The 25,213-nt window shown below is 47.7% G+C and overlaps 1 protein-coding gene and 1 non-coding gene across 2 annotated transcripts; one reads left to right on the plus strand and one right to left on the minus strand.

The window, feature by feature from the left end:
- Window positions 1-1,181: 1,181 nt before the first annotated feature.
- LOC140904249 (cytosolic Fe-S cluster assembly factor nubp1-A-like) lies at window positions 1,182-20,085 on the minus strand. Its single transcript, XM_073326727.1, has 11 exons — window positions 19,822-20,085; window positions 19,615-19,719; window positions 15,087-15,220; window positions 11,956-12,024; window positions 10,425-10,457; window positions 9,532-9,622; window positions 7,398-7,552; window positions 4,588-4,698; window positions 2,928-3,030; window positions 1,968-2,051; window positions 1,182-1,353 (listed from the first exon to the last, which is right to left on the minus strand). The coding sequence occupies exons 1-11, from the start codon at window positions 19,859-19,861 to the stop codon at window positions 1,289-1,291; spliced, it is 990 nt and encodes a 329-aa protein (XP_073182828.1). The 5' UTR covers window positions 19,862-20,085; the 3' UTR covers window positions 1,182-1,288.
- A 4,636-nt stretch (window positions 20,086-24,721) lies between these two features.
- On the plus strand, window positions 24,722-24,792 carry TRNAG-GCC (transfer RNA glycine (anticodon GCC)). The gene has a single exon. It is a non-coding gene; the product is annotated as a tRNA-Gly (tRNA).
- Window positions 24,793-25,213: the final 421 nt, after the last annotated feature.

The following is a 25,213-nucleotide window of genomic DNA, read 5'->3' on the forward strand; positions in this document are numbered from 1 at the left end:
CCAACCCTGTCACAATACAGAGTGTTTGTTTGTTAATGATTAGAGCCATTTTAGTCATTAAGATAAAGACCTTTGGAGGATTCCTGATCACTGGGTGTTTCTAATACTCAGTTCTGTGGATATTCATACTATATAGATCAGGAAACATAATTTCAGAAGTGTAATATAAAAGGCAACTGCAGTTCTCCTACAGAATGTGCTCCTCATTTCTCAGAGTTTGGGATGTTTAACCACTGGACAAGTGAGAAGCCTTGTTAACACTCAGGATGAGAATATCCTTCTTGAGTGAGTGCAGAGTAGAGTAGTTACCCATCCCCTTTTTCTTTGCTCCCTCTGGATAATTTCTGGCATGAAGGAGGGGGGTCTGGAATCAGAGATTGGGTGGAGCAGAGAAGAGGAAAGGCTCATTTGAGAGGGATTTCTGGCAACACAACACTTTATTACTTAGTGAATTAAACTCCTACAAATAAATTAAGCCTGAACACTGACTTAGTTCCTTGCTATAAATCAAGTAGGCAGCAAGCTCCCTCAAGTCAACTCATTCTGTTCTGCAGCCACACAGTCAAGTTTATATTGATTTTAATTTGAAAGCAAATGCGGTTAATTTTCTCTTGACACTTGCCCTCTAATTTCTTGTATTACAAACAAGGAAATTAACGTTAACTTGTCTAAGTAAAAAAATTGGTTAGTAATTTGTTCCCACTAGGCTGACACTTCTTTTGTGATCAGTGTCTGGGAAAAGAAAAATAAGAGACAATCCTAAATTTGAGTGTACTCTAAATATGGAACTCTACTAATCAAAGAAAAAGATGCCCAGGTGATTTTATCCAATGAAACACAGCATGGAAATGCACACTACAATTAATCCCCAAATGAAGGAGGCTTGAAAGTACTAATATTTTAAAATGAGACTCAGGTAAATGTTCCAGTGAAAATATGTATTTAATGTACAAGAGTTTCTGAATAAAGTCTATGTGACCATCTTTGGAGATTAATTTCACTGACGACAAATACAAGATTTCAGGTATCACAAAATACTGCATTTAGATTTCACCTGTGAGGCACTAAGTGACTTATTTCTATAAACTTATAATAAAGCTTTGAGACATCAGGTGGACTAGCTGGTGTTCAAATATTATGGTGATCGCACACAACAAGAACAGGAAATTAAAGCAAGGACATTAACTTAAAAATTATTTATTTGCAATACAGAAAAGAAGTACAAGTCTTTACATTCTGCCTATCAATTCATGACACAATCGTTGCTTTCCTATAGTTAACTGCACATTTATTCCATTCCTTGGATAGATAATTTTTCTTGTGAGTGTTGTAGGCCACAATATTCTTGAATCCCTGCAAAGAGGCAAAAAACAAGATAGTAGTGAATTTATTTTATGTATGGTCAATCACTGCATGGATCTATTGCCTGCTGTGGGCATAAGTCACAAAATTTTGTCTATCATATTACCCTCACTTATATTTGAAATGGTTTAAAGAATTTTAGACCCATTTTTCTTCTGCTATTTGAATACTTTCTGCATTTTGTACATTTGCTCTTCCAGAAGTGTCAGAGTGACATATTCAAAACTTCACTCACTGGTAAGCTGCCAAATTCCATTTAAGAAATGCTTGCTCGTAGAAAATTAGCAGAACTATTTTATTTTCTTAGTAAGAGTACATGATGTATTTGCTGGAACTCAATGAAGGTCAAAGAAGCCATAGAAGACACACTTATTTTAGTTACCTGGAGTTAAATAGCTATCCTTTTAACAGAATTTAATTGTTTAAAATATAATATATATATAAAATGAAGTCATTCTTGAGACAAGTAAAGAGATAACAAATGGTGCGATTTCATGATTCTTATACTGTACATTCTGCCAAAATTACACCTTCATAACATGTTTAAGAAACTAATTGCTCAGACAAGTAATTCACATATCAGCCTTTTAACATGACATACTTACTTTGGATGATATTCCTGTAAGATGAAGTAGCTGGGGACTCAGGTATTTCAGAGAAAAAAGATTGGCCTTCATCACAACTTTTCCCTAAAAAAGAAAAAAAAAATAAGCTAAAAACCTTGTGATGCAGAAAAACAAAAAAAACCTGCCTGAAAATTACCTCCCCAAAATTGCTGTACCAGTCCAGTGAACCAAGCAAGGGCTTATGTTCTTCCTGTGTTGGTAACACATGAATGAAGCATGGTAGCTATTGTCTTATAGACAGCTATTAGAACTAAGTAGCAGAACAATGTCATTTTTCAGACTGAGGTCCTCGGCTTTCCTAGATTTAGACGTCTCTGTACACGTCCTGTCTATACCATCCTTCCGTCTACACGGGATGCTATTCCTTAATTCCATGGAAAATTAGCACCAAGATGGCCTTGCTTTACACCCAATACTGTGTAGATTGGTGTACATGATCTACTCGTAACGTGGTATTTTACATACTAGCTCTTTTCTTTTAGTATATGTAATTATCCACTGGAAAAAACCTAACTAAATTCATACAACTAGCATTTTTTCAGTTGTTATAGAAACTCTAACTGTATCAAAACTTGATGTTACAAGATTTTATTCTTCCTTGTGGTATGGTTACATCCAGTATGCAACAGTAAGTGAGCAGTTTTTCAAAAAAATGGCACACACAAGATGAATCATGTTACTAAAGGTGAACAGCTGACATGATTACTATTTAAACCTAAGCAGGAAGTTCTCTCATCATTTTACTCATTTCAGACCAAACCATATTATCACCGTTCCACAAACTGTATTTACAGGAATTTTCATTCTAAAAAAGTCAACTATTGGACACTGTTTATCGCAGTGAATAAATCTAAACCTTAGTTGATATGCCAAAAATGACCCTGAAGTAATGGCAAGCACAGTGTTGCTGTTTATTATTATGTAATTTGCCAAGCTTACCTATTTGAGGCTCTAGAGGCACTTTCCCCAGGAGAGAAATATTTAAATTTTGGCACATCTTCTCTGCTCCTCCAGTTGTTGGAGGAAAGATTTGAGATTCAATCTGTAATGTTAAAAAAAAAAAGAACTAGTATTACAAGACATCTCCACAAAAGATCATTTTGAGAACTACAGTTCTTCAGTTTTTTTTAGCGGTATTTTCAAAACATCACTAACTGAAATCCCAGTTAAAACAGCCCCACATTGTGGGCTTCTGATGGCTATGTATGGTAGTTTCCTGGCATACTATCGCTGCACGTTGGAGTTCTACACCATTAAAACATTTGACCTAAGCTTTCACACAAATCATTTCTGCCCATTAAGAGCATTGTAGGGGCAAATATAAATCACAAGTACCATTTCTAATACATTTGTCCTCTATTCTTCTAGTGTACGTTACTATTCCTCCAAGACATTTATTGTGGTATATACACAATCCTAATTTTAAAACTGTGGGTTAGAATTTAAATTTACAAGAGCGAGGGATTTGAAAGCAGACAGTGTGGCCAGACAAAAGCTGTCAATATTCTTTAATGCTGACCTGCGGAAACCTAATTCTTTCCAAGACCTCGGACTCGTAAGCAGAGACTGACAATTATGTCTGACTTTTCCAAGAACTCATACTGCTTTGAGGATGTGTTCAAATGGGTAACAGGTTGATGCCAAGGAACTCACCTGAAACCCATGGACCCACATTCCTAAGACAAGCTGATCGTGCATTAGTCTGCATGTTTGGATGGTCGTTACCATCCTTTAGTTCTCTCTCTGAGTTAGTAACATGTAATTTGTCATCTTGTTCCCATCCTAGCCCAATCCTCAGACTCCACGTTTATCATGACTGGCACATACAATCCAGCATGGGACTGTTTCTAGAAAATGATTACGGTACACAGTGTAGCAACCCCCCATTCCATAATGCTCCCAGTTTGTACTTTCACGTGTTGAAAATGCCAGGAAAGTTCTGAAGCAAAAGCAACATGTGTAGCTCACTTATGTAACAGGGGGGTCAGGAGTTCAGCATCTAAAGGAAACTGTTAGTAAACTGTTAGAAACACCTCAATGTTTGCATACAAACTAAACAAGAAGGCAGGCTGCCGTAGTTCTTGAACACACAGCACTTCAGAAGTTTCCTACCTCACAGGAGCTGCAACATCCCACATCAGCGATTCAGCGATGCCAGCCAGTGGCTCCTCTTAATAGGAGCATTTAAGACAGAGTTGTTAAACACTGCCACAAGTACTCCTTCTCTTTTTACAGGTCTTAAAGTAGGTCTATTATTCAAATATAGATGTCTAACAACGTAGCATCCTGCTGTGTAGCTGAAGCCTCCATTGTTATCCAATGTTCTGGCTCCTAAAAGAACCTACAAAACTAATCCTTGGCCTCAGGAATGCACCTTTCGTAACTATTTAAGGACGACAGTTCCTGTATAAAAGAGCTTGATACTGTTTCCACCAACAGAAACAGGATTTTTTTTTTTAATTCAGGAGATCAAGCAAGTTTGTGCCATGATAAGTAAATCCTTTCCCTTCCCTCATGGTCACCACAAAACATACATACATTTGGACTGCGTATATTAAGACGAGTGAAAATATTAGCAATAAGTTTTAGATAGTCTTACCTTACATTTTGGGCATACAAAGCCACTCATATTTTCAACAACACCTATGATTGGCAGTTTCACCTTATGACAAAAGTTGATCTCCTTTCGAACATCCTGAAGTGATATTTCCTATCAAAAGCAAGTGTTATTTTGTCAGTCCACATACACTGGACTTTTTCGATCTATGGGTTTTTCCTACAAAGCAAACTTACCTAGCACAGAAATCTTTCAAGCAACTGTTACAATCTTGCTGACTTCTCTTCACATTCTGAGCATGTTTTCCACCAGCAGATTAAACAAATAACCTATTATCTGGTTTACTCAATTAAGGTATCTTCTGTCTTGAGACTGACCAAAGATGATCAAGCTATTTAGATCTTTATTCAACCAATTTAGCTTCCAACACCTTTAAATCTGTCCAACAATTCTGGCATGGGTTCAACCATCTTTATGCATATCGCCTGCATTAATGTCATATCTTCAGTGAAAAGTATTCTTTAAATAGAACGGATTATGCGAATATTACTTTTGCATCTACTGTTAGTTTACAGAAAGACATCAAAAAACTAATCTGGTGAAGGTGTTGAGGAAGATGTGCAGGAACAGGTTTACTCACTCTTTCCAAGATCAATTCTAACACCACTCCCTAACCCTCACCCTTCTCATAAACATGCCTACATAACATAGGAATGGCCCTACTGGATCAGACCAAAGGTCCATCTAGTCCAGTATCCTGTCTTCTAACAGTGGCCAGTGCCAGGTGCCCCAGAGGGTATCAACAGAACAGAGATCCATCCCCTGTCACTCATTCCCAGCTTCTGGCAAACAGGCTAGGGACACCACCCCTGCCCATCCTGGTTAATATCCATTGATAGACCTAGCCTCCATGAATTTATCTAGTTCTTTTTTGAACCCTGTTATGGTCTTCACCTTAACATCCTCTGGCAAGGAGTTCCACAGGTTGACTGTGTGTTGTGTGAAAGAATACTTCCTTTTATTTGTTTTAAACCTGCTGCCTATTAATTTCATTTGGTGACCCCTAGTTCTTGTGTTATGAGTAGTAGTAAACAACACTTCCTTATCTACTTTCTCCACACCAGTCATGATTTTACAGAGCTCTATCATCTCCCCTTAGCCGTCTCTTTTCCAAGCTGAAAAGTCCCAGTCTTATTAATCTCTCCTCATACGGAAGCTGTTCCATTCCCCTAATCATTTTTGATGCCCTTTTCTGAACCTTTTCCAATTCCCATATATCGTTTTTGAGATGGGGCGACCACATCTGCACACAGTATTCAAGATGTGGGCGTCCCATGGATTTATATAGAGGCAACATGATATTTTCTGTCCTATTTTCTATCCCCTTCTTAATTATTCCCAGCATTCAGTTTGCCTTTTTGACAGCTGCTGCACATTGAGTGGATGTTTTCAGAGAACGATCCACAATGACCCCAAGATCTCTTTCTTGAGTGGTAACAGCTCATTCAGATCTCATCATTTTTGATGTATAGTTGAGATTATGCTTCCCTATGTGCATTACTTTGCATTTATCAACATTCAATTTCATCTGCCATTTTGCTGCCCAGTCACCCAGTTTTGAGAGATCCCTTTATAGCTCTTCACAGTCTGCCTGGGTCTTAACTACCTTGAGTAATTTTGTATCATCTGCAAATTTTGCCACCTCACTGTTTACCCCTTTTTCCAGATCATTTATGAACATGTTGAATAGGACTGGTCCCAGTACAGACCCCTGGGGGACACCACTATTTACCTCTCTCCATTCTGAAAATTGACCATTTATACTACCCTTTGTTTCCTACCTTTTAACCAGTTACCAATCCATGAAAGCACCTTCTCTCTTATCCCGTGGCTGCTTACTTTGCATAAGAGCCTTTGGTGAGGGACCTGTCAAGGGTTTTCTGAAAATCTAAGAACACTATATCCACTGGATCCCCTTGGATGCTTGTTAACCCCCTCAAAGAATTATAGTAGATTGGTGAGGCATGATTTCCCTTTACTAAAACCATGTTTGACCTCATTTCCTTCCACTTCCTCCTACACGTCCCTTGCATTCTGCTCACTACTCCCTACTTAATGTTCCACTTGTTTCCTGCCACTTGTGCCTTTGGACATTTTCTTGTTGATCCTACTCCTGGAAAACTGTGCCTCTTCCTGCATAATTGGCCTCTTCTCCCCCTCCTTCAAACTGCCCACTGAGAACGTACCTCTGATTTAGCTAGACTTCTGCCACTAATCTCAGCACTGGTACCTGACTTGAAACAAAAAGCCCTCTCCCGCCCCAACCCCCCCCCCCCCCACTATACATATCCTAAGAAGGAAAAGTATACTAACCCAGAGGTTCTACTGTCCGTAAATCAATCAATCAATAAAAGCTCACCATGATTCCCCCCACCCCAACATCGCTAGTATCTTCTTGCTGTCTATTATCATCATTCCTTACTTCCCTCCTAGCACCATCTGTAAGTCTACAGTATTGCAAGTTCACAGTCCTTTGCCTTCAGGAAGTCTCCAACATGCCATAGAGCTGTAAACAAGTTCCACATAGTGTCATTTGAATGAGAAAATTATCTGATCTCTACGGATCAGCATCCAATAATTTGGTTGTGATGAATGGATCATGCTGGGCATGGGTCACAAATGGCAGGAAGAAGATTCTGAAGCCAATTGGCAGACTTAAATCATCTCCTTCCATGGAGAGACATTCCTTTGTGCCTACATGCTATAGTTGATTGACGAGGTCATTTCTGTAAAGTTAATAAGTGTTCCAAAGCAAAGATTTGATTTAACATTTGTAGCAGAACTTCTCTTACCTGAGGAGTAGTGATTATAACTGCTCCATCTATGTGTGAGGAACTTAGATACTGCACAATAGATAAATGTTCATCTGAAGTACCTGGAGGTGTATCCACAATAAGGTAGTCAATTTCACCCCAATCCACATCACGAAGGAATTGTTTGATCATTCCTAAAAACAGATGCAAGATGAACAACAAATTTGAAATTTAGAAACATACAAGCTAGAAAATAGCAAGTGTGCAGTTTCCTCAATCTCCAGCATAAACTTAAAGGGGCAAAAAGCTTGAGTGAGACAGTCAGAATTTGGTCTGTTGTTCAAAAAGTCTGAAAGGCACTTTGAGAATCTATTCTGTGCTAAAAGATTACCCAAAATATGACTGCAGCCACACTCAAAGCATGGGTCTATTTTGCAAGGAGAGTATGTAAAATGGCACCTTCTCACTGAAAATATCTGCTCTCTGTCTGACTTCAGCAAATGTATATTTTTACTCCTGTTAACAGAACAGTGCAGAGCCAACACAGATGAGTGAGATGGATTCTATTACTTCACATGTATCAGAATTATTTAGCAAGTTCCAATCAGTTACATCTGTAAAACTCCATCTATGGCAAGCAATAAAAGAGGTCATTGAAGCCATAATTTTTGCTGTCAGAAGTTTCATTACTGATAGCGATGCTATAAAGTAAAAAGAACAGGAGGACTTGTGGCACCTTAGAGACTAACAAATTTATTTGGAGCATAAGCTTTTGTGAGCTGCAGCTCACTTCATCGGATGCATTCAGTGGAAAATACAGTGGGTAGATTTATATACACAGAGAACATGAAACAATGGGTGTTACCGTACACACTGTAACCAGAGTGATCAGAATGTAACGAAAGTGATGAGAGCTTTTCCCCCCCGCTCTCCTGATGGTAATAGCTCACCTTACCTGATCACTCTCATTACAGTGTGTATGGTAACACCCATTGTTTCATGTTCTCTGTGTATATAAATCTCCCCACTGTATTTTCCACTGAATGCATCCGATGACATGAGCTGCAGCTCACGAAAGCTTATGCTCAAATAAATTTGTGAGTCTAAGGTGCCACAAGTCCTCCTTTTCTTTTTGCGAATACAGACTAACACGGCTGCTACTCTGAAACCTGTCGCTATAAAGTAAAGAATTCAGTTTTACTCTCAGATCCTGTCTTTTCAGCTGATCATTTTAAATATTGAAGATTTTGGATAAACAATCCTGGATCCTTACAATATCAGTACAGAATCACTGTTTCAGAAAGATCTGCACCTTAAGTTCTACTTCCAGAGCATTCTACTCAAATTTCTCTATATTTTAACATATGCACTGTCAAACTAGAATTGAGTGTTATCAATAAAAAGTTAGGTACATTCTATTTCAGAAAATTTAAGCAGAAAGCAATGGGATGAGGGACCGAAAGGGCTAAAACTAAGTAATTTAAAATCTACAGTAACATGGAAATCACACGTTAAGGTCTGAAAAAAGAATAAGCCGTTTTATTACATAAATTCATCAGCAAAACTGGCTCAAAAGAATATTATTGTCTATTTCCATAACCAAATAGTCTACTTCCAGTCTTCTTTTATGCACAAAAGGATAGTAAAACAAACAGTATACATTTAAAAGGTTGAATTAACAACCAGATAAGACAGTTTTGCTACCTACATTCATTTACAAAAAAAAAAAAAAACCCTGAACATCAGGTAACTTGGAAATTATGATGTTGAATATTGAGGTTTCTTTCAGATATGCAATCAATTTAAGAATCTTTTTTAAAACATGAACAATATTCATGCCTATTTAGAAAGTTCAACAGACCCGTGTTAACACAGGGCAATAAACTATAGATATAAATTCTGCCCAAGTGTGAAAAAAGTATCAAATGTACATGTTAATCAGTAGTATGCATGCAATATATCAAATATAGACTCCTTAGTTTCCATCTAACCAGTCTAAACTAAGTTGTTCTGATTATGTTACAGAGCTCAGTTCAATATACGATAGCATTTCCTTTCACTCTAGGATGGTTAAGAATAACGGCTTTGCCAACAAACAAAGTTTTATATGGAAAAAGGAAGCACTGTCTAAATTGCAATAATCAACAACAGTGAAAATACTTGAGATACAGACCATTTTTTTTGGGTCCTCTCCAGATAACAGCATCATCAGGACCACTGAGCAAGAACCCCACAGACATGACACACAAGTTTTCTTCAACATACTAGAAAAGAGAAAGCATACTATTAAAAAAGCCCAGAAAGAAATTTACTTACCAAAATAATATCCTTACCAGTTCTTAAAAAGATTTTAATGGATCAAAACATAGTTTAAAGAAAATGGATGTTTGAAAAAATGAAGTGTCCTTACTTTTCTTCCATCAGTCAAAGGCTGCATGATTTCTGTACAACAGTCAGTAATCTGACTATAGTCACATTTTAAAGAGCCTTTTACAAACTGATAATGCCAATTACTGCAATAACTCTTCACAGAATCACTACTGAGAAGGCATGTGGCGAAAATGACTTCCCTTTCTCTCTCAGCATCAGAAAAATATTTGTGTGGTGGCATGTACAAAAATTTGAACAAAATCTGAAATATTTCCATGCATTTTGTTAAGAACATCACCTCTGTTATTCCTTGGGATTTAATTATCTGCAGTGTTGTTATAACTGGAAGTGAAGTATTGTGCAAGTGCAGGAGAACCAAAAATAACTGAAACTGACTAGTCTATTTTCATTGTCCAAACCAAAATAAGTGCAAAGGGAAACAGCTGAAAAGGCGAAACTTTACTTTGTTTTAAAATGTTCAATTATAATAACCCACTGTGATGTTAGTAACAGAAGGAATTTTTTTTAAAGCTATGCTGTTTAACCTGTAGTGCATCTTTAAGAAGCAGGACTTCCGTATATGGAAAAAAAAGAGTGGGTAGGAGGGAGAAAATAGTTCTAGTTTCTCTCTGGAATAGGCCCCCCTAAACGGTTTTCTTTTTTAAAACAGAAAAGAAAAAAACCTCACTAACTTACCACCGGAGACCATCCAGAACCACTCTGGTGAACCTGAGGATAAAAGCAATGTTTTAAAAACCCATATATGCAGTATATACACAATGTATGTAAAATATAAGCTACACTGTAATGATACATTTCAAACCAGATGCCAAGAAATATGCTAACTGTATTGAAAGAGTCAAATGGCCATATAAGAAACTGCAAAAAGGCAGAGTCACTGAATTAGGCAGCAAACAACGAATTCTGTTGATGTTGATCAAATGGCTGTTGCAGCAAACATGCTGCCTAACAATTTGCAATATAGCCCTCATTCCCTTGCTGCAGAAAAGTTAACCCTGAAGGACACCACTCTGAGAAATATTTGAAGGAAAGAAAGAGTCAGATGCTGCTAGCCACTGCCTGTAAGTACGGGGATACCTGCTAAAAGTTTGCTACGTAGTACAAAACCAGAACGGGGACTGGAAACCAACTCCAGAGAAACACAAGATAATACTTCCTTATGTCAATGGCATTACTTTCCTATTAATATGTCAGCCTAATCATATATAAATGTCTTAGAGGCTGCTAATCACATGGCAAAGGCGGTTCAAATATCCTTCTAATACAAACAGTACCTACCATAACCTATAAGCAATGTTTAAAAGTACATTCCCTGTTCAGAATGTTAAGTATCTTTCTCCTATGCCAGTTAGCTAGTCTTTAACAAAGGTGAACCTTGCTAACACCAATGGTGTACATGATTAGTACCAACACACGGTATGTGCCTCTACATCTCAAATTGAAAAGCAGAGCTATAATAAGGCTGCAGATCACTAAAAGTTCAGAATTTTGTACAAAGTGATGATTGTGCAGTATTATAGTCTTCAAAAGCAATAAAGTTTATTTTATGTTGTGTTATCCTGGCATTAACTGTTTACTTCAAACGTGCAACTTACTTGTACAAGCTAGCCAAACTGTACTGAATTTGAAGGGGCTCAGCTTGCTTTTTATTATGTAAGCATGGGGGTGTGAGAAAACCTGGATTTGTGCTGGACATGGCCCACCTTGATTATCATGCACATTGTAGGGAGAGTGGTCACTTTGGATGGGCTATCACCAGCAGGAGAGTGAATTTGTGGGGGGGGGGGGTGGAGGGTGAGAAAACCTGGATTTGTGCTGGAAATGGCCCAACTTGATGATCACTTTAGATAAGCTATTACCAGCAGGACAGTGGGGTGGGAGGAGGTATTGTTTCATATTCTCTGTATGTATATAAAGTCTGCTGCAGTTTCCACGGTATGCATCCGATGAAGTGAGCTGTAGCTCACGAAAGCTCATGCTCAAATAAATTGGTTAGTCTCTAAGGTGCCACAAGTCCTCCTTTTCTTTTTGCGAATACAGACTAACACGGCTGTTACTCTGAAAAAAATTCCCCAAGAAGTTATTCTTAAACAAGCCCTAAATATACAAAAAAGCAAATTAAGTCAAGCAGAGTGCCCAATAAATAACCTATTAGGCCACTTGAGACAAGTTGCTCTTACTGTTTTTAAAACAAAAACAATCATACCTGTTCTCCCTCTATACCCATTATTTTAGGGATTGATGGTCCACAAATATCTATGTCCAGCAGAGCAACCTAAGAAAAAAAAAGTTAGAAATAAGTGCACACGGTTGTTTACATGATATAAATTAGAAGCAAACACTAAAATGAACTGAAATTTGGAGAGTGTTTAGCTTAGATTAGTAATGGGAAATGAAGCATTCTGACACTAGCCATTCTCACGTTTAGTCTATTGCAGTATTCCCTCCAAAAAAGACATACCCCCTGCAATCCAGTTAAAAACCTCACAAACCAACCAGAAAGACTTCTAAGCACATGTATTTTGATTCTTTAAAGGGACACTAAGTTGCATTTGGGCACAGAGCTAGTACCCACCAGCTCTCAGAGCTTTATAGCTGCTGAGCACACTCAGTTCTTGCACCAAATGCCACCTGCCTTCTAAGCAAGTGATGGAAGTTACAAACTCCATAGCCCACATGAATGTAGAGCTGTAGAATAGCTGAGAACAAATGTTCTATAACAGGTTGGCCAGCTAGTGAGCCAAAACAGGTTGCATATGCAATTACATCTAACTTTCACCATCCAAGAATTTCACTAAGAGCCCCTCTCTAGACTGAGCATTAATCCTTCAATTTTATTCTTAGTTTGCCTACAAAGACTATATTGCTTAATCAAAAGGGCTATATAGCCACCTTAAAAGAGGTACTGAATAACAAAATGATTGGTAGTATCCTCCCAGAAGTTTGAAATCCTGTCTTTGTCTGTTTTAATCATTTACATCTAACAAATTCCACCCCAGCTCCTCCCCACCCTCAACCCCTCTCGCTTAAGAGGCACAAATGTAACATGATCTTCACACAATTCCTGTTGATCTTTATGTATGGTAACACAGCTCTGCGACCTGGGCGTAACTCACGCTCCCTCTAGTGACTGGTATATAAATTATACAGAAACAGTTTCTGTATTTGTGTATGTATTTAATGTCTCAGTAACAGAGTGGTGGATTTATAAAAAGGTTTAGAACCTAGATGGCACTGCCCACGCATGTAATCTTGAGTATCAGAAATTACTGGATAATACTACAAACTGCACAGACTACCTTCAAACTGACAATCATAGAATCACAGAATATCAGGGTTGGAAGGGACCTCAGGAGGTATCTAGTCCAACCCTCTGCTCAAAGCAGGACCAATCCCCAACTAAATCATCCCAGCCAGGGCTTTGTCGAGCCTGACCTTAAAAACTTCTAAGGAAGGAGATTCCACCACCTCCCTAGGTAACGCATTCCAGTGTTTCACCACCCTCCTAGTGAAAAAGTTTTTCCTAATATCCAATCTAAACCTCCCCCACTGCAACTTGAGACCGTTACTCCTCATTCTGTCATCTGCTACTACTGTGAACAGTCTAGATCCATCCTCTTTGGAACCCCCTTTCAGGTAGTTGAAAGCAGCTATCAGATGTAATTAGAATGCAACCATCAATGGCTGATAGTGAAAGCATATGAACCAAATAAAATTTTAAGCAACTGCACTGTATGGTTGAAAAGAAGATCTAATAACTTTTAGTGCATTTTCTTAGGGGGAAAATTACCAATGTTCCGAATTTATACTGTTGCTTATGAAGACTCACCTTGTCAGGCCTCAGCAAACCTAGTTTTACTTGCACGGAGGCAACGTCAGAGACAAGTAATTTAATTTACATTGGGAAAGTGCAGACTGAACTAACTTATTTAGTAGCACAAAGGCCAAACTGTCCACAGTCACAGATTTCACTTGCCAACAGGCAAGCAGCATACGAAAATATTTCACTTAGTTATTACACATTGTGATTTGTCTAATGTATAATGTGTCAGAAAATAAAGTAACTTATTTCTAGTTTTTTTTATTTCTTTAACATGCCTGAAACACTGATTGTATATGTCAAACAATATTCTGTAGAAACCTGTTCCATATAAATATCAGTTGTGCCACATCAAGGGAAAGGAAAATGAGAGTTGATTACAATATGAAGTGTTTGTGAAAGATTTGTCTTTCTGAATGAAGTAATACTGCATGTGGAAACTTACAAGCATGGAAAACAATTTAAAAGCTATTAATTAAAGGAAAGTTCTTTCCTGAAAAACAGAAGCGGATTTCATAGCATTAACTGCAAGCCTATTGAGAGAGATTTTAGAAAAAAAAGTTCATAAAAATAAAATTCTATCAGTACTAAGCACATAGCACACATGTTCAAGATGTTGTTACTGAACCTATTTGCTCTATGTGTTGCAGAAAATCTCTCTTTGTGCATACTGACAAAGACAACTTTTTACTGTTATCGGTATTGGAGAATCCAGACAGCATTAGAAGAGTTAGCTACATTCTAGACTACCTCATGTATGAACAATACAAATGTGTAAGCTCATATTTAAGAAAATATTGTTTATGGTAACTGAGGAAGTAGGAAGCCAAGAAGAGCTGCACACCACAATAACTTGACATTGAGTCTGTTGGCAGTCAAGCTTACAAGTCAGCACAAGACTCTTAACAGATTTGATAATGGAAGCTACTGGGGAAGAATGGCACACGCCATTTTTATAGTTATTTCTGTGATCTTAACTGCACTTGAAACAACCAATGACATTTTAAGGTTTTTTCCTGTGTATGTCAGGTTGTTTTTGTTTGTTTGTTTGTTTTTTTAAAGATGCATGTTAATAGCTTTCACTTTTCTGGGGTGGGAAGGAAGGTATAGGAGCAAAATAAAGCCTCCTTCTTACTCACAGAACCCCTAAGACAACCACATGCCTGAGCTACGTTTACCTTCTCCCCACAGTGCCCAGGTATGTGCAAGATAAATCTAGAACATTTCTTTTATTCATGTACTAACCACCAAGCTACTGGACTTTGACAACAGTAATGAAAATCAAGTACAATACCATAAGAACCATCTGTAACTCTAGTTTTAGGATGTCTGATAAGTAACAAAAGTCTGGTATATAATTTTTAGCATTATTCTAAAAAAAAGTGATGTAGTCTCTTCTCCTACCACCTTCGACGTGTTAAAATGAAGTTTCAATCCGATATTCCTGTCTATATTTTTACCCCAAGCTGTAGTCTCTGTACAGCCATACAAAGACGTATAGGAGAGGGGTTTCTCACCTGTTTAGTCTCGTCCTCAGCTAAGCCATGAGCCAAGTGGGCGCTGAAAGTGCTCTTGCCGACTCCTCCTTTCCCAGACAAAACTAGGATTTTGTGCTTCACAATTTTCATTTTCTCCTTTATTTCTTCTATAGCTGCAAAGTCAAAGGCGTTCCCAAGAGTTTGCGCCACGAGCATAAGGGACAGCACACCAGGAACCCTCAGACTCAGCCTAGGCCCCCCGCCACCTGAAAGGGCTGCGGGCCTGTTTCGATTCTTCTCCCCATTCACCACCCGCTGTTGCCTCCCCATGCACCCCACCCCCTCCCCCTCCCCTGAGGGGCATGCTCAATGCGCTCTCCAGACACCACCAATAGCTACCCCTCCCCTCCACTCCCCATTCACCCCACCCCCCCTCCTCCCCCAAGAGACACGCTCCATGCGCTCCCCAGACCCCCCCAATAGCTACCCCTCCCCCATTGACCCCACCCCCCTCTTCCCCCAAGAGACACGCTCAATGCGCTCCCCAGACCCCCCCCAATAGCTACCCCTCCCCCAAGAGACACGCTCAACGCGCTCCCCAGACATCCCAATAGCTACCCCTTCCCTCCTCTCCCCATGCACCCCACCCCCCTCCTCCCCAAGAGATATGCTCAATGCGCTCCCCAGACCCCCCCAATAGCTACCCCTCCCCCATTCGCCCCACCCCCCTCCTCCCCCCAAGAGACACGCTCCACGCGCTCCCCGGACCCCCCAATAGCTACCCCTCCCCCATGCACCCCACCCCCTCCTCCCCCAGAGACACGCTCCACGCGCTCCCCGACCCCCCAATAGCTACCCCTCCCCCATGCACCCCACCCCCCTCCTCCCCCAATAGCTACCCCTCCCCCATGCACCCCACCCCCCTCCTCCCCCAGAGACACGCTCCACGCGCTCCCCAGACCCCCCAATAGCTACCCCTCCCCCATTCGCCCCACCCCCCTCCTCCCCCAGAGACACGCTCCACGCGCTCCCCAGACCCCCCAATAGCTACCCCTCCCCCATACACCCCACCCCCCTCCTCCCCCAGAGACACGCTCCACGCACTCCCCAGAACCCCCAATAGCTACCCCTCCCCCATTCGCCCCACCCCCCTCCTCCCCCAGAGACACGCTCCACGCGCTCCCCAGAACCCCCAATAGCTACCCCTCCCCCATTCGCCCCACCCCCCTCCTCCCCCAGAGACACGCTCCACTCGCTCCCCAGAACCCCCAATAGCTACCCCTCCCCCATTCGCCCCACCCCCCTCCTCCCCCAGAGACACGCTCCACGCGCTCCCCAGACCCCCCAATAGCTACCCCTCCCCCATGCACCCCACCCCCCTCCTCCCCCAGAGACACGCTCCACGCGCTCCCCGGACCCCCCCAATAGCTACCCCTCCCCCAGAGACACGCTCCACGCACTCCCCAGACCCCCCAATAGCTACCCCTCCCCCATGCACCCCACCCCCCTCCTCCCCCAGAGACACGCTCCACGCGCTCCCCGGACCCCCCCAATAGCTACCCCTCCCCCATTCGCCCCACCCCCCTCCTCCCCCAGAGACACGCTCCACGCGCTCCCCAGACACCCCCAATAGCTACCCCTCCCCCATGCACCCCACCCCCCTCCTCCCCCAGAGACACGCTCCACGCGCTCCCCAGACCCCCCAATAGCTACCCCTCCCCCATTCGCCCCACCCCCCTCCTCCCCCAGAGACACGCTCCACGCGCTCCCCAGACACCCCCAATAGCTACCCCTCCCCCATTCGCCCCACCCCCCTCCTCCCCCAGAGACACGCTCCACGCGCTCCCCGGACCCCCCCAATAGCTACCCCTCCCCCATGCACCCCACCCCCCTCCTCCCCCAGAGACACGCTCCACGCGCTCCCCGGACCCCCCAATAGCTACCCCTCCCCCATGCACCCCACCCCCCTCCTCCCCCAGAGACACGCTCCACGCGCTCCCCAGACCCCCCAATAGCTACCCCTCCCCCATGCACCCCACCCCCCTCCTCCCCCAGAGACACGCTCCACGCGCTCCCCGACCCCCCAATAGCTACCCCTCCCCCATGCACCCCACCCCCCTCCTCCCCCAGAGACACGCTCCACGACCCCCCAATAGCTACCCCTCCCCCAGAGACACGCTCCACGCGCTCCCCAGACCCCCCAATAGCTACCCCTCCCCCATGCACCCCACCCCCCTCCTCCCCCAGAGACACGCTCCACGCGCTCCCCGACCCCCCAATAGCTACCCCTCCCCCATGCACCCCACCCCCCTCCTCCCCCAATAGCTACCCCTCCCCCATGCACCCCACCCCCCTCCTCCCCCAGAGACACGCTCCACGCGCTCCCCGACCCCCCAATAGCTACCCCTCCCCCATGCACCCCACCCCCCTCCTCCCCCAGAGACACGCTCCACGCGCTCCCCGACCCCCCAATAGCTACCCCTCCCCCAGAGACACGCTCCACGCGCTCCCCAGACCCCCCAATAGCTACCCCTCCCCCATGCACCCCACCCCCCTCCTCCCCCAGAGACACGCTCAATGCGCTCCCCAGACCCCCCAATAGCTACCCCTCCCCCATTCGCCCCACCCCCCTCCTCCCCCAGAGACACGCTCCACGCGCTCCCCGGACCCCCCAATAGCTACCCCTCCCCCATGCACCCCACCCCCCTCCTCCCCCAGAGACACGCTCCACGCGCTCCCCAGACCCCCCAATAGCTACCCCTCCCCCATGCACCCCACCCCCCTCCTCCCCCAGAGACACGCTCCACGCGCTCCCCGACCCCCCAATAGCTACCCCTCCCCCATGCACCCCACCCCCCTCCTCCCCCAGAGACACGCTCCACGCGCTCCCCGACCCCCCAATAGCTACCCCTCCCCCAGAGACACGCTCCACGCGCTCCCCAGACCCCCCAATAGCTACCCCTCCCCCATGCACCCCACCCCCCTCCTCCCCCAGAGACACGCTCCACGCGCTCCCCGACCCCCCAATAGCTACCCCTCCCCCATGCACCCCACCCCCCTCCTCCCCCAATAGCTACCCCTCCCCCATGCACCCCACCCCCCTCCTCCCCCAGAGACACGCTCCACGCGCTCCCCGACCCCCCAATAGCTACCCCTCCCCCATGCACCCCACCCCCCTCCTCCCCCAGAGACACGCTCCACGCGCTCCCCGACCCCCCAATAGCTACCCCTCCCCCAGAGACACGCTCCACGCGCTCCCCAGACCCCCCAATAGCTACCCCTCCCCCATGCACCCCACCCCCCTCCTCCCCCAGAGACACGCTCCACGCGCTCCCCGACCCCCCAATAGCTACCCCTCCCCCAGAGACACGCTCCACGCGCTCCCCAGACCCCCCAATAGCTACCCCTCCCCCATTCGCCCCACCCCCTCCTCCCCCAGAGACACGCTCCACGCGCTCCCCAGACCCCCCAATAGCTACCCCTCCCCCATGCACCCCACCCCCCTCCTCCCCCAGAGACACGCTCCACGCGCTCCCCAGACCCCCCAATAGCTACCCCTCCCCCATGCACCCCACCCCCCTCCTCCCCCAGAGACACGCTCAATGCGCTCCCCAGACCCCCCAATAGCTACCCCTCCCCCATGCACCCCACCCCCCTCCTCCCCCAGAGACACGCTCCACGCGCTCCCCGACCCCCCAATAGCTACCCCTCCCCCATGCACCCCACCCCCCTCCTCCCCCAGAGACACGCTCCACGCGCTCCCCGACCCCCCAATAGCTACCCCTCCCCCATGCACCCCACCCCCCTCCTCCCCCAATAGCTACCCCTCCCCCATGCACCCCACCCCCCTCCTCCCCCAATAGCTACCCCTCCCCCATGCACCCCACCCCCCTCCTCCCCCAGAGACACGCTCCACGCGCTCCCCGACCCCCCAATAGCTACCCCTCCCCCAGAGACACGCTCCACGCGCTCCCCAGACCCCCCAATAGCTACCCCTCCCCATGCACCCCACCCCCCTCCTCCCCCAGAGACACGCTCAATGCGCTCCCCAGACCCCCCAATAGCTACCCCTCCCCCATTCGCCCCACCCCCCTCCTCCCCCAGAGACACGCTCCACGCGCTCCCCGGACCCCCCAATAGCTACCCCTCCCCCATGCACCCCACCCCCCTCCTCCCCCAGAGACACGCTCCACGCGCTCCCCGACCCCCCAATAGCTACCCCTCCCCCATGCACCCCACCCCCCTCCTCCCCCAGAGACACGCTCCACGCGCTCCCCAGACCCCCCAATAGCTACCCCTCCCCCATGCACCCCACCCCCCTCCTCCCCCAATAGCTACCCCTCCCCCATGCACCCCACCCCCCTCCTCCCCCAGAGACACGGTCCACGCGCTCCCCGACCCCCCAATAGCTACCCCTCCCCCATGCACCCCACCCCCCTCCTCCCCCAGAGACACGCTCAATGCGCTCCCCAGACCCCCCAATAGCTACCCCTCCCCCATTCGCCCCACCCCCCTCCTCCCCCAGAGACACGCTCCACGCGCTCCCCGGACCCCCCGCGCGGCTCACCGGGGTCCGAGGCGGCGGGGCCGCCGGCGGCGCACAGCCGCTGGTTGGGGCAGCCCTGGCAGGCGGCGGTTTTGCCGGCTTGGACGCTGCTGGTGCCGGGGCAGCCTGCAAGGGAAGGCGAGAGAGCGGGCGGGGGCCCGGGTCAGGGGAGCCGAGACGCCGCCGCCGAGACACCCCCCGCCGGCCGGCGCGCCCAGCCCCCCTCACCGTGCGGCAGCGGCGCGGCCCCGGGCTCGGCCTCCGCCATCGCTCAGCCGCCGCCGCGCCGCTTCCGGGGTGGGGGCGGGGGCGCGGGCGCCTCGCGGGGACCGTTGTGACGTCGCCGAGCCGCCAGAGAACGTGCGGCTGGAGGGTCGCGCGACGTTCCCCTGTCACGTGGTTGGGCCGCTGCGGGCCGGGGAGCCGCCCCCTGCAGCTCCCCGGAGCCTCCTGCTCGCTGTCGGGGGGGCTGACGTCAGGGTGTCCCCCTCCCCCACTCCCGTACCGGGCGCGACTGCTGTCTCAACTGCCTGACCTACTGAAAAGGGCAAGTCCTGAGAGTGGGGCCCTCGTCTTAAAGGGGCAATGCTCGTCTCTCTCTCTCTGACACCCACGGGGGGGGGGGTGTCTCTCTCATGTACACACAGAGTGTGTCTTTGTCACTCTCACAGTGGGTGTCACTCATGCACACACACAGAGTGTGTCTTTGTCACTCTCACAGTGGGTGTCACTCATGCACACACACAGAGTGTGTCTTTGTCACTCTCACAGTGGGTGTCACTCATGCACACACAGAGTGTGTCTTTGTCACTCTCACAGTGGGTGTCACTCATGCACACACACAGAGTGTGTCTTTGTCACTCTCACAGTGGGTGTCACTCATGCACACACACAGAGTGTGTCTTTGTCACTCTCACAGTGGGTGTCACTCATGTACACACACAGAGTGTGTCTTTGTCACTCTCACAGTGGGAGTCACTCATGCACACACACACACGAGTGTGTCTTTGTCACACACACGGTGTGTGTCTCACGCACACGTTGCCGGCACAGAGTGCCCGAGGCAAGCCACAGTTGGGTTTGTTGTGTGTCTCTGCCATGCTGCGTCTCCTCCCTCCATGGGTGCCGCCTTGTAGAGTGGGGGGCTACATTAACAATGCCGTGTTCACCCCCGAGGGCTCAGCCCAGCGCTAGTTCATCATTTAGCAGCGAGGCATCGGGGAAATAGCCCACCCCCTCCCTCCACCACCCCAACCAAGCGAAAAAAATGTCCCTGGAGCCTAACACCCTCCCCCCACCCCCCATTTACATTAACTCTTTTGGGGAAATTGGATTCACTTAACATCATTTTGCTTAACGTAGCATGTTTCAGGAATGTAACTACCACGTTGAGGGAGGAATTACTGTACAGTTCTGCTGCCCTCGATTCACACAACAAGGTTAACAACCCTTTATTACTCCTGCCCCAACAAGAGGGAAACTGGGGATCCAACACCAGCCAAAAGTGATCATTTGGGCAAGCAGTCCCATCATGCTGAGCACCTAGGCAGGGTGACTGTGAGATCAGCTCCTCTTCCACAGCTCATCAAGATGCCAGGGGAGGACTCATTCAGACTCCGCTTTCCTATGCAAGGCCTAGCTCTGAATACTTGCTGCAGCTGTGGTTTGATTCTGGTGGCTTCCAATAAAACACAGGGAATGCTCCTAGAGCAGCAGTTCTCAACAGGGGGGCTGTGGGGCCCTGCAGCTAAAACCCAGAGCCCAAGCCCCAACACTTCCCATGGGGCTGAAGCCAGGAGCTGGGGTGTTGAAGCCCCTATCCTCAGCACCCCCCACGGGGCTAAAGCCAGGAACAGCAGGCTGAATTCCAGAGCCCCGAGCCCCAGTACTCCCCACAGGGCAGAAGCTGATAGCCCATGGGCAGAGTTGGGGGGCACAGGGGGCGTTGCTCCCCCCCAATCTACAGGGCAAGAGCAGGGCAGTCTTGGGGCAGCTCTACCCCCCCCACCTCCTTCTCTCCCCACCCCCTGGCCAGGTCGGAGGCAGGAAGCCAGAGGGGGGGTTCCCTGGTCTTCTGCTGCTGTAGGGGGTTGAAGCTGTTCCATAGCTCCCAGCCCCCCCTTTAGAGCTACCTGGACGGGGGACCCAGGTCCGTGGCTGGCAGAGCCCTCAAGGAAACAGGGACTGCAGAGGAGCCCTCCTGGCACACAGCCCCTGCCTGCACACAGACCCAGCTACCCCACCCACACACAGCCCCTACCCACTCCCTCCCTGCCCCCTGAGCTACCTCCTGCCCACACAAAGCCCCTAGCTACCCCCTCCCTGCCCCCTGAGCTGTTTTCAAACTTTTTGAGCTGAGCCCCCCACCTTTGAGTGTTGTACCAATAAAATAAAAACCAGCAGGATCTTATTAAAGGGAAAAAGGCAAAATACCACATTTATTGTGAATACAGAAAGAATCATAGTAAGCAGTTAGTTATAGCTATAACATTCCATTCAATCTCATATTTATTCACACATTCATTCATACAAACACATACACACCCACACACACAGGTTCTGCAAGGTTGTTATCATAGTTACCAGCCTTAGAGTTGCTCATGCCAAGCCACTGGCCAGGTGGCCTGGACATGAGGAGGGAGCAGGGCCTTGTCAGATGCTCATCTGATGCTCCTGGAAGTTGGTTTGCAGAATCAGACCCCAAAGTTCTCACTTTTTAGAGTCTATTTTTATAGGAATTTCTTCCTATGCCAGTCTATGGGAATTGCTTCATCATGCTGTTGCTGAATCAATCAGCAGATAGCACATTCCTGACGGCTCCAAGATGTTATCTTGTTCTTTGGTTCTCCCATTCTTGAGGCTGTTGGGTGGATTCCAGTCTGCCCTCCGGGGCGGGGGGGGGGGGGGTTCGTCTGGTTATTTCCACTTGACGCCTTCTTCAGCCGATGGACACTGGATTCTTAGGCTGGCACCTCCCTGATCATTCAGTTATTATCCACACCAAGCATCCATCCACATTCATCCTCTATCTCTATTTTAATCACAATTGTTAATACAACAAAAGGGTGGGGAGTCTCTGGGTGCTGTTTCTGTTGTTCGAGTATTGCTTTGAGTCTCTCTCTCTGTGAATTGCTCTGAGAACAGACTCTGTCTTAGAAAGTACTAACACAATTAGCAGCTTGCAAGTTTCACACATAGAGGGAGAGAAACAGTACCAAAAACCAAGAGACCTCTTAATTAGTAATACCCTGGAATTTAAACTCTGGGGAATCAAACTCATTTGTGATTTTAATACAGAACTTCTTTAAAATAATATAATTTTTGGTTGCACCCCCACACACACCTTTGTTTGGCTGTTTGTGTTTTTCTTTTTCTTTCAGGTTATTTCAGTTACAGGGTCAAATTTGTTAGTCTCTAAGGTGCCACAAGTATTCCTTTTCTAATTGGGATTGTATGTTTGGGGACAGTTTGAGCCGTTGTTCCCTTGATCAGCCTCGTGCTCACCCTCCCCCTGTGCGATTAACAAGGGGGTAGGGCTGACCTAGGAGGGAAGGCCTTAAACGCCAGAGGCTAAGCAACCCGTGGGAGCTAGCGAGCAGGGGAGTTTGAGAGAGGGAGTTTTGGCAGGAGGGGGTCGTAACATTACCGTGATGGTTAGGAAGGGCCCCGTCTCCTCCACCTGCACCCAGGGCCAGTGCAACCACTAGGCAACTAGGCAGCCGCCTAGGGTACCAACTTGTTGGGGGCAGCCAAAAGTGCGCACTGGGGAGGTGGTGGAGCGGAGGTGAGCTGGGGCAGGGGGGCACGGAGAGGGCCGCCTGGAGCAAGTAGCAGGGGGGGACAGCACACAGGAGAACCACTCCCCAGCTCACCTCTGCTCTGCTTCTCTCCCTCCCAGGCTTGCGGCCCCAAACAGCTGATTGGCGCCGCAAGCCTGGGAGGCGGGAGAGGTGGGGCGGCAGCGGCGTGCTCGGGGAGGAGGCGGAGTAGAGATGAGCTGGGGTGGGGAGCTGGCCTACGGCTCCCCAGGCTGGCGGGGGTTGGGAAGCTGCCGGGGGGCACGTCTCAGGATGGAGGGGGGGGCGGGGAGCTGCCGCAGGGCTCCCCGGGGGGGGTGGGGGGGGCACGAGGTGGAAGTTTCACCTAGGGCACGAAACATCCTTGCACCGGCCCTCCTGCAGCTGTATCCAAACAGAGACCCTAACCATGGATGCCTCTGCCCAGATCCTGGTGTGGGTTTGCAGAGACTGTGGCCTGCATTTCCCACTCATGGGAAGCTAGAGTGGGGGGGACCATCCAGTGTGAAAGGTACCTGCTGGTGAAATCTCTCAGAAAGCAGGTGGGAGTGCTACAGGAGGAGGTGGCTAGGCTGAGGAGCATCCGTACCTACGAGGAATTCCTTGAGAGTATTCATGTGGAGACATCCAAGGCTGAGGACACTATCCAGCTAGAGAGGACTGCTGTCACACCACCAGAGGAGGAGGACATGGCTCTGACACAGGGAGGACACTGGCTGCTGGTTACTTCTGGCAGCAAGCAGTGCTCTCCCCCTACTCCCTACCCACCCACCATGGTGACAGAGAATAGTTATGCTGCCTTGGCAACGAGTGAGGAATCACCCCCAAAGGTTGAAGAGTAGAAGCCATGTACCCCCAAGGCTGGGAGGATCACAGCCACCACTCCCAGGAGGGAACATAGGGTAGTGGTCGTTGGAGACTCTCTCTGAGGGGGACGGAGGCACCCATCTGTCGCCCTGACATGGCATCCCGGGAGGTATGCTGCCAGTCAGGGGCCCATATCCGAGAGGTGAGGGATTGTCGAGGATCATCCGGCCGTCTGACTACTACCCCATGCTACTCGTCCATGTGGGCTACTCGTCCAAGGGTGAGGGAGTTGGGAGCACAGGTACTGGTCTCTTCAGTCCTTCCAGTCAAGGCTAGGGGCCTCGGCAGAGACAGATGCATCCTGGAGGTGAATGCCTGGCTGCGAGGATGGTGTTGCCAGGAGGAGGGCTTCGGCTTCAGCTCCCTTGACCACAGGATGCTGTTCCAGGAAGAAGGATGCTAAACAGAGATGGGAGCCACCTACACAGGAAGGGAAAGAGCATATCTGCCCTAACAGTTCATCTGCATTGGTGGTTCAGTGGTAGAATTCTCGCCTGCCACGCGGGAGGCCTGGGTTCGATTCCCGGCCAATGCAACAATGGATTTTTTGGCTCTGTGGTGCAACTGATCACATACTAGCAACATGTCTGCACGCAGAGGTCAGGAGTCCTGAGCAACGTTTCAGTCCAGTGCTGAGTCTTGGGTGCTCCTGGTCGTCTTCGGTGCCAGTGCTGAGTCTTGGGTGCTCCTGGTCGTCTTCGGTGCCAGTGAACTTTCCCCAACAAACCCCTTCGGTGCCCTCTTCCGCCGCTCCCTGCAAAGCTACACAGAGCGACAGCCTCCCCACTTAACTAACTAGCAGCCTTCCTCCTTATTCCCAATGCAGAGTCACAAGCCCCAGTACTCACGCCCCGTGCAGCTCTGGGCTGCAGTGGTACTGGGTCCAGCTCCGGCCTGTCCTCCTCAGGCGATTCCCCCCCGGCACAGTGCTCCTCCTGGCTCACCCTGTCCTTCCC

The sequence above is a fragment of the Lepidochelys kempii genome, chromosome 28 (genome assembly GCF_965140265.1).
Source record: "Lepidochelys kempii isolate rLepKem1 chromosome 28, rLepKem1.hap2, whole genome shotgun sequence".
NCBI classification, from domain to species: Eukaryota; Metazoa; Chordata; order Testudines; family Cheloniidae; genus Lepidochelys; species Lepidochelys kempii.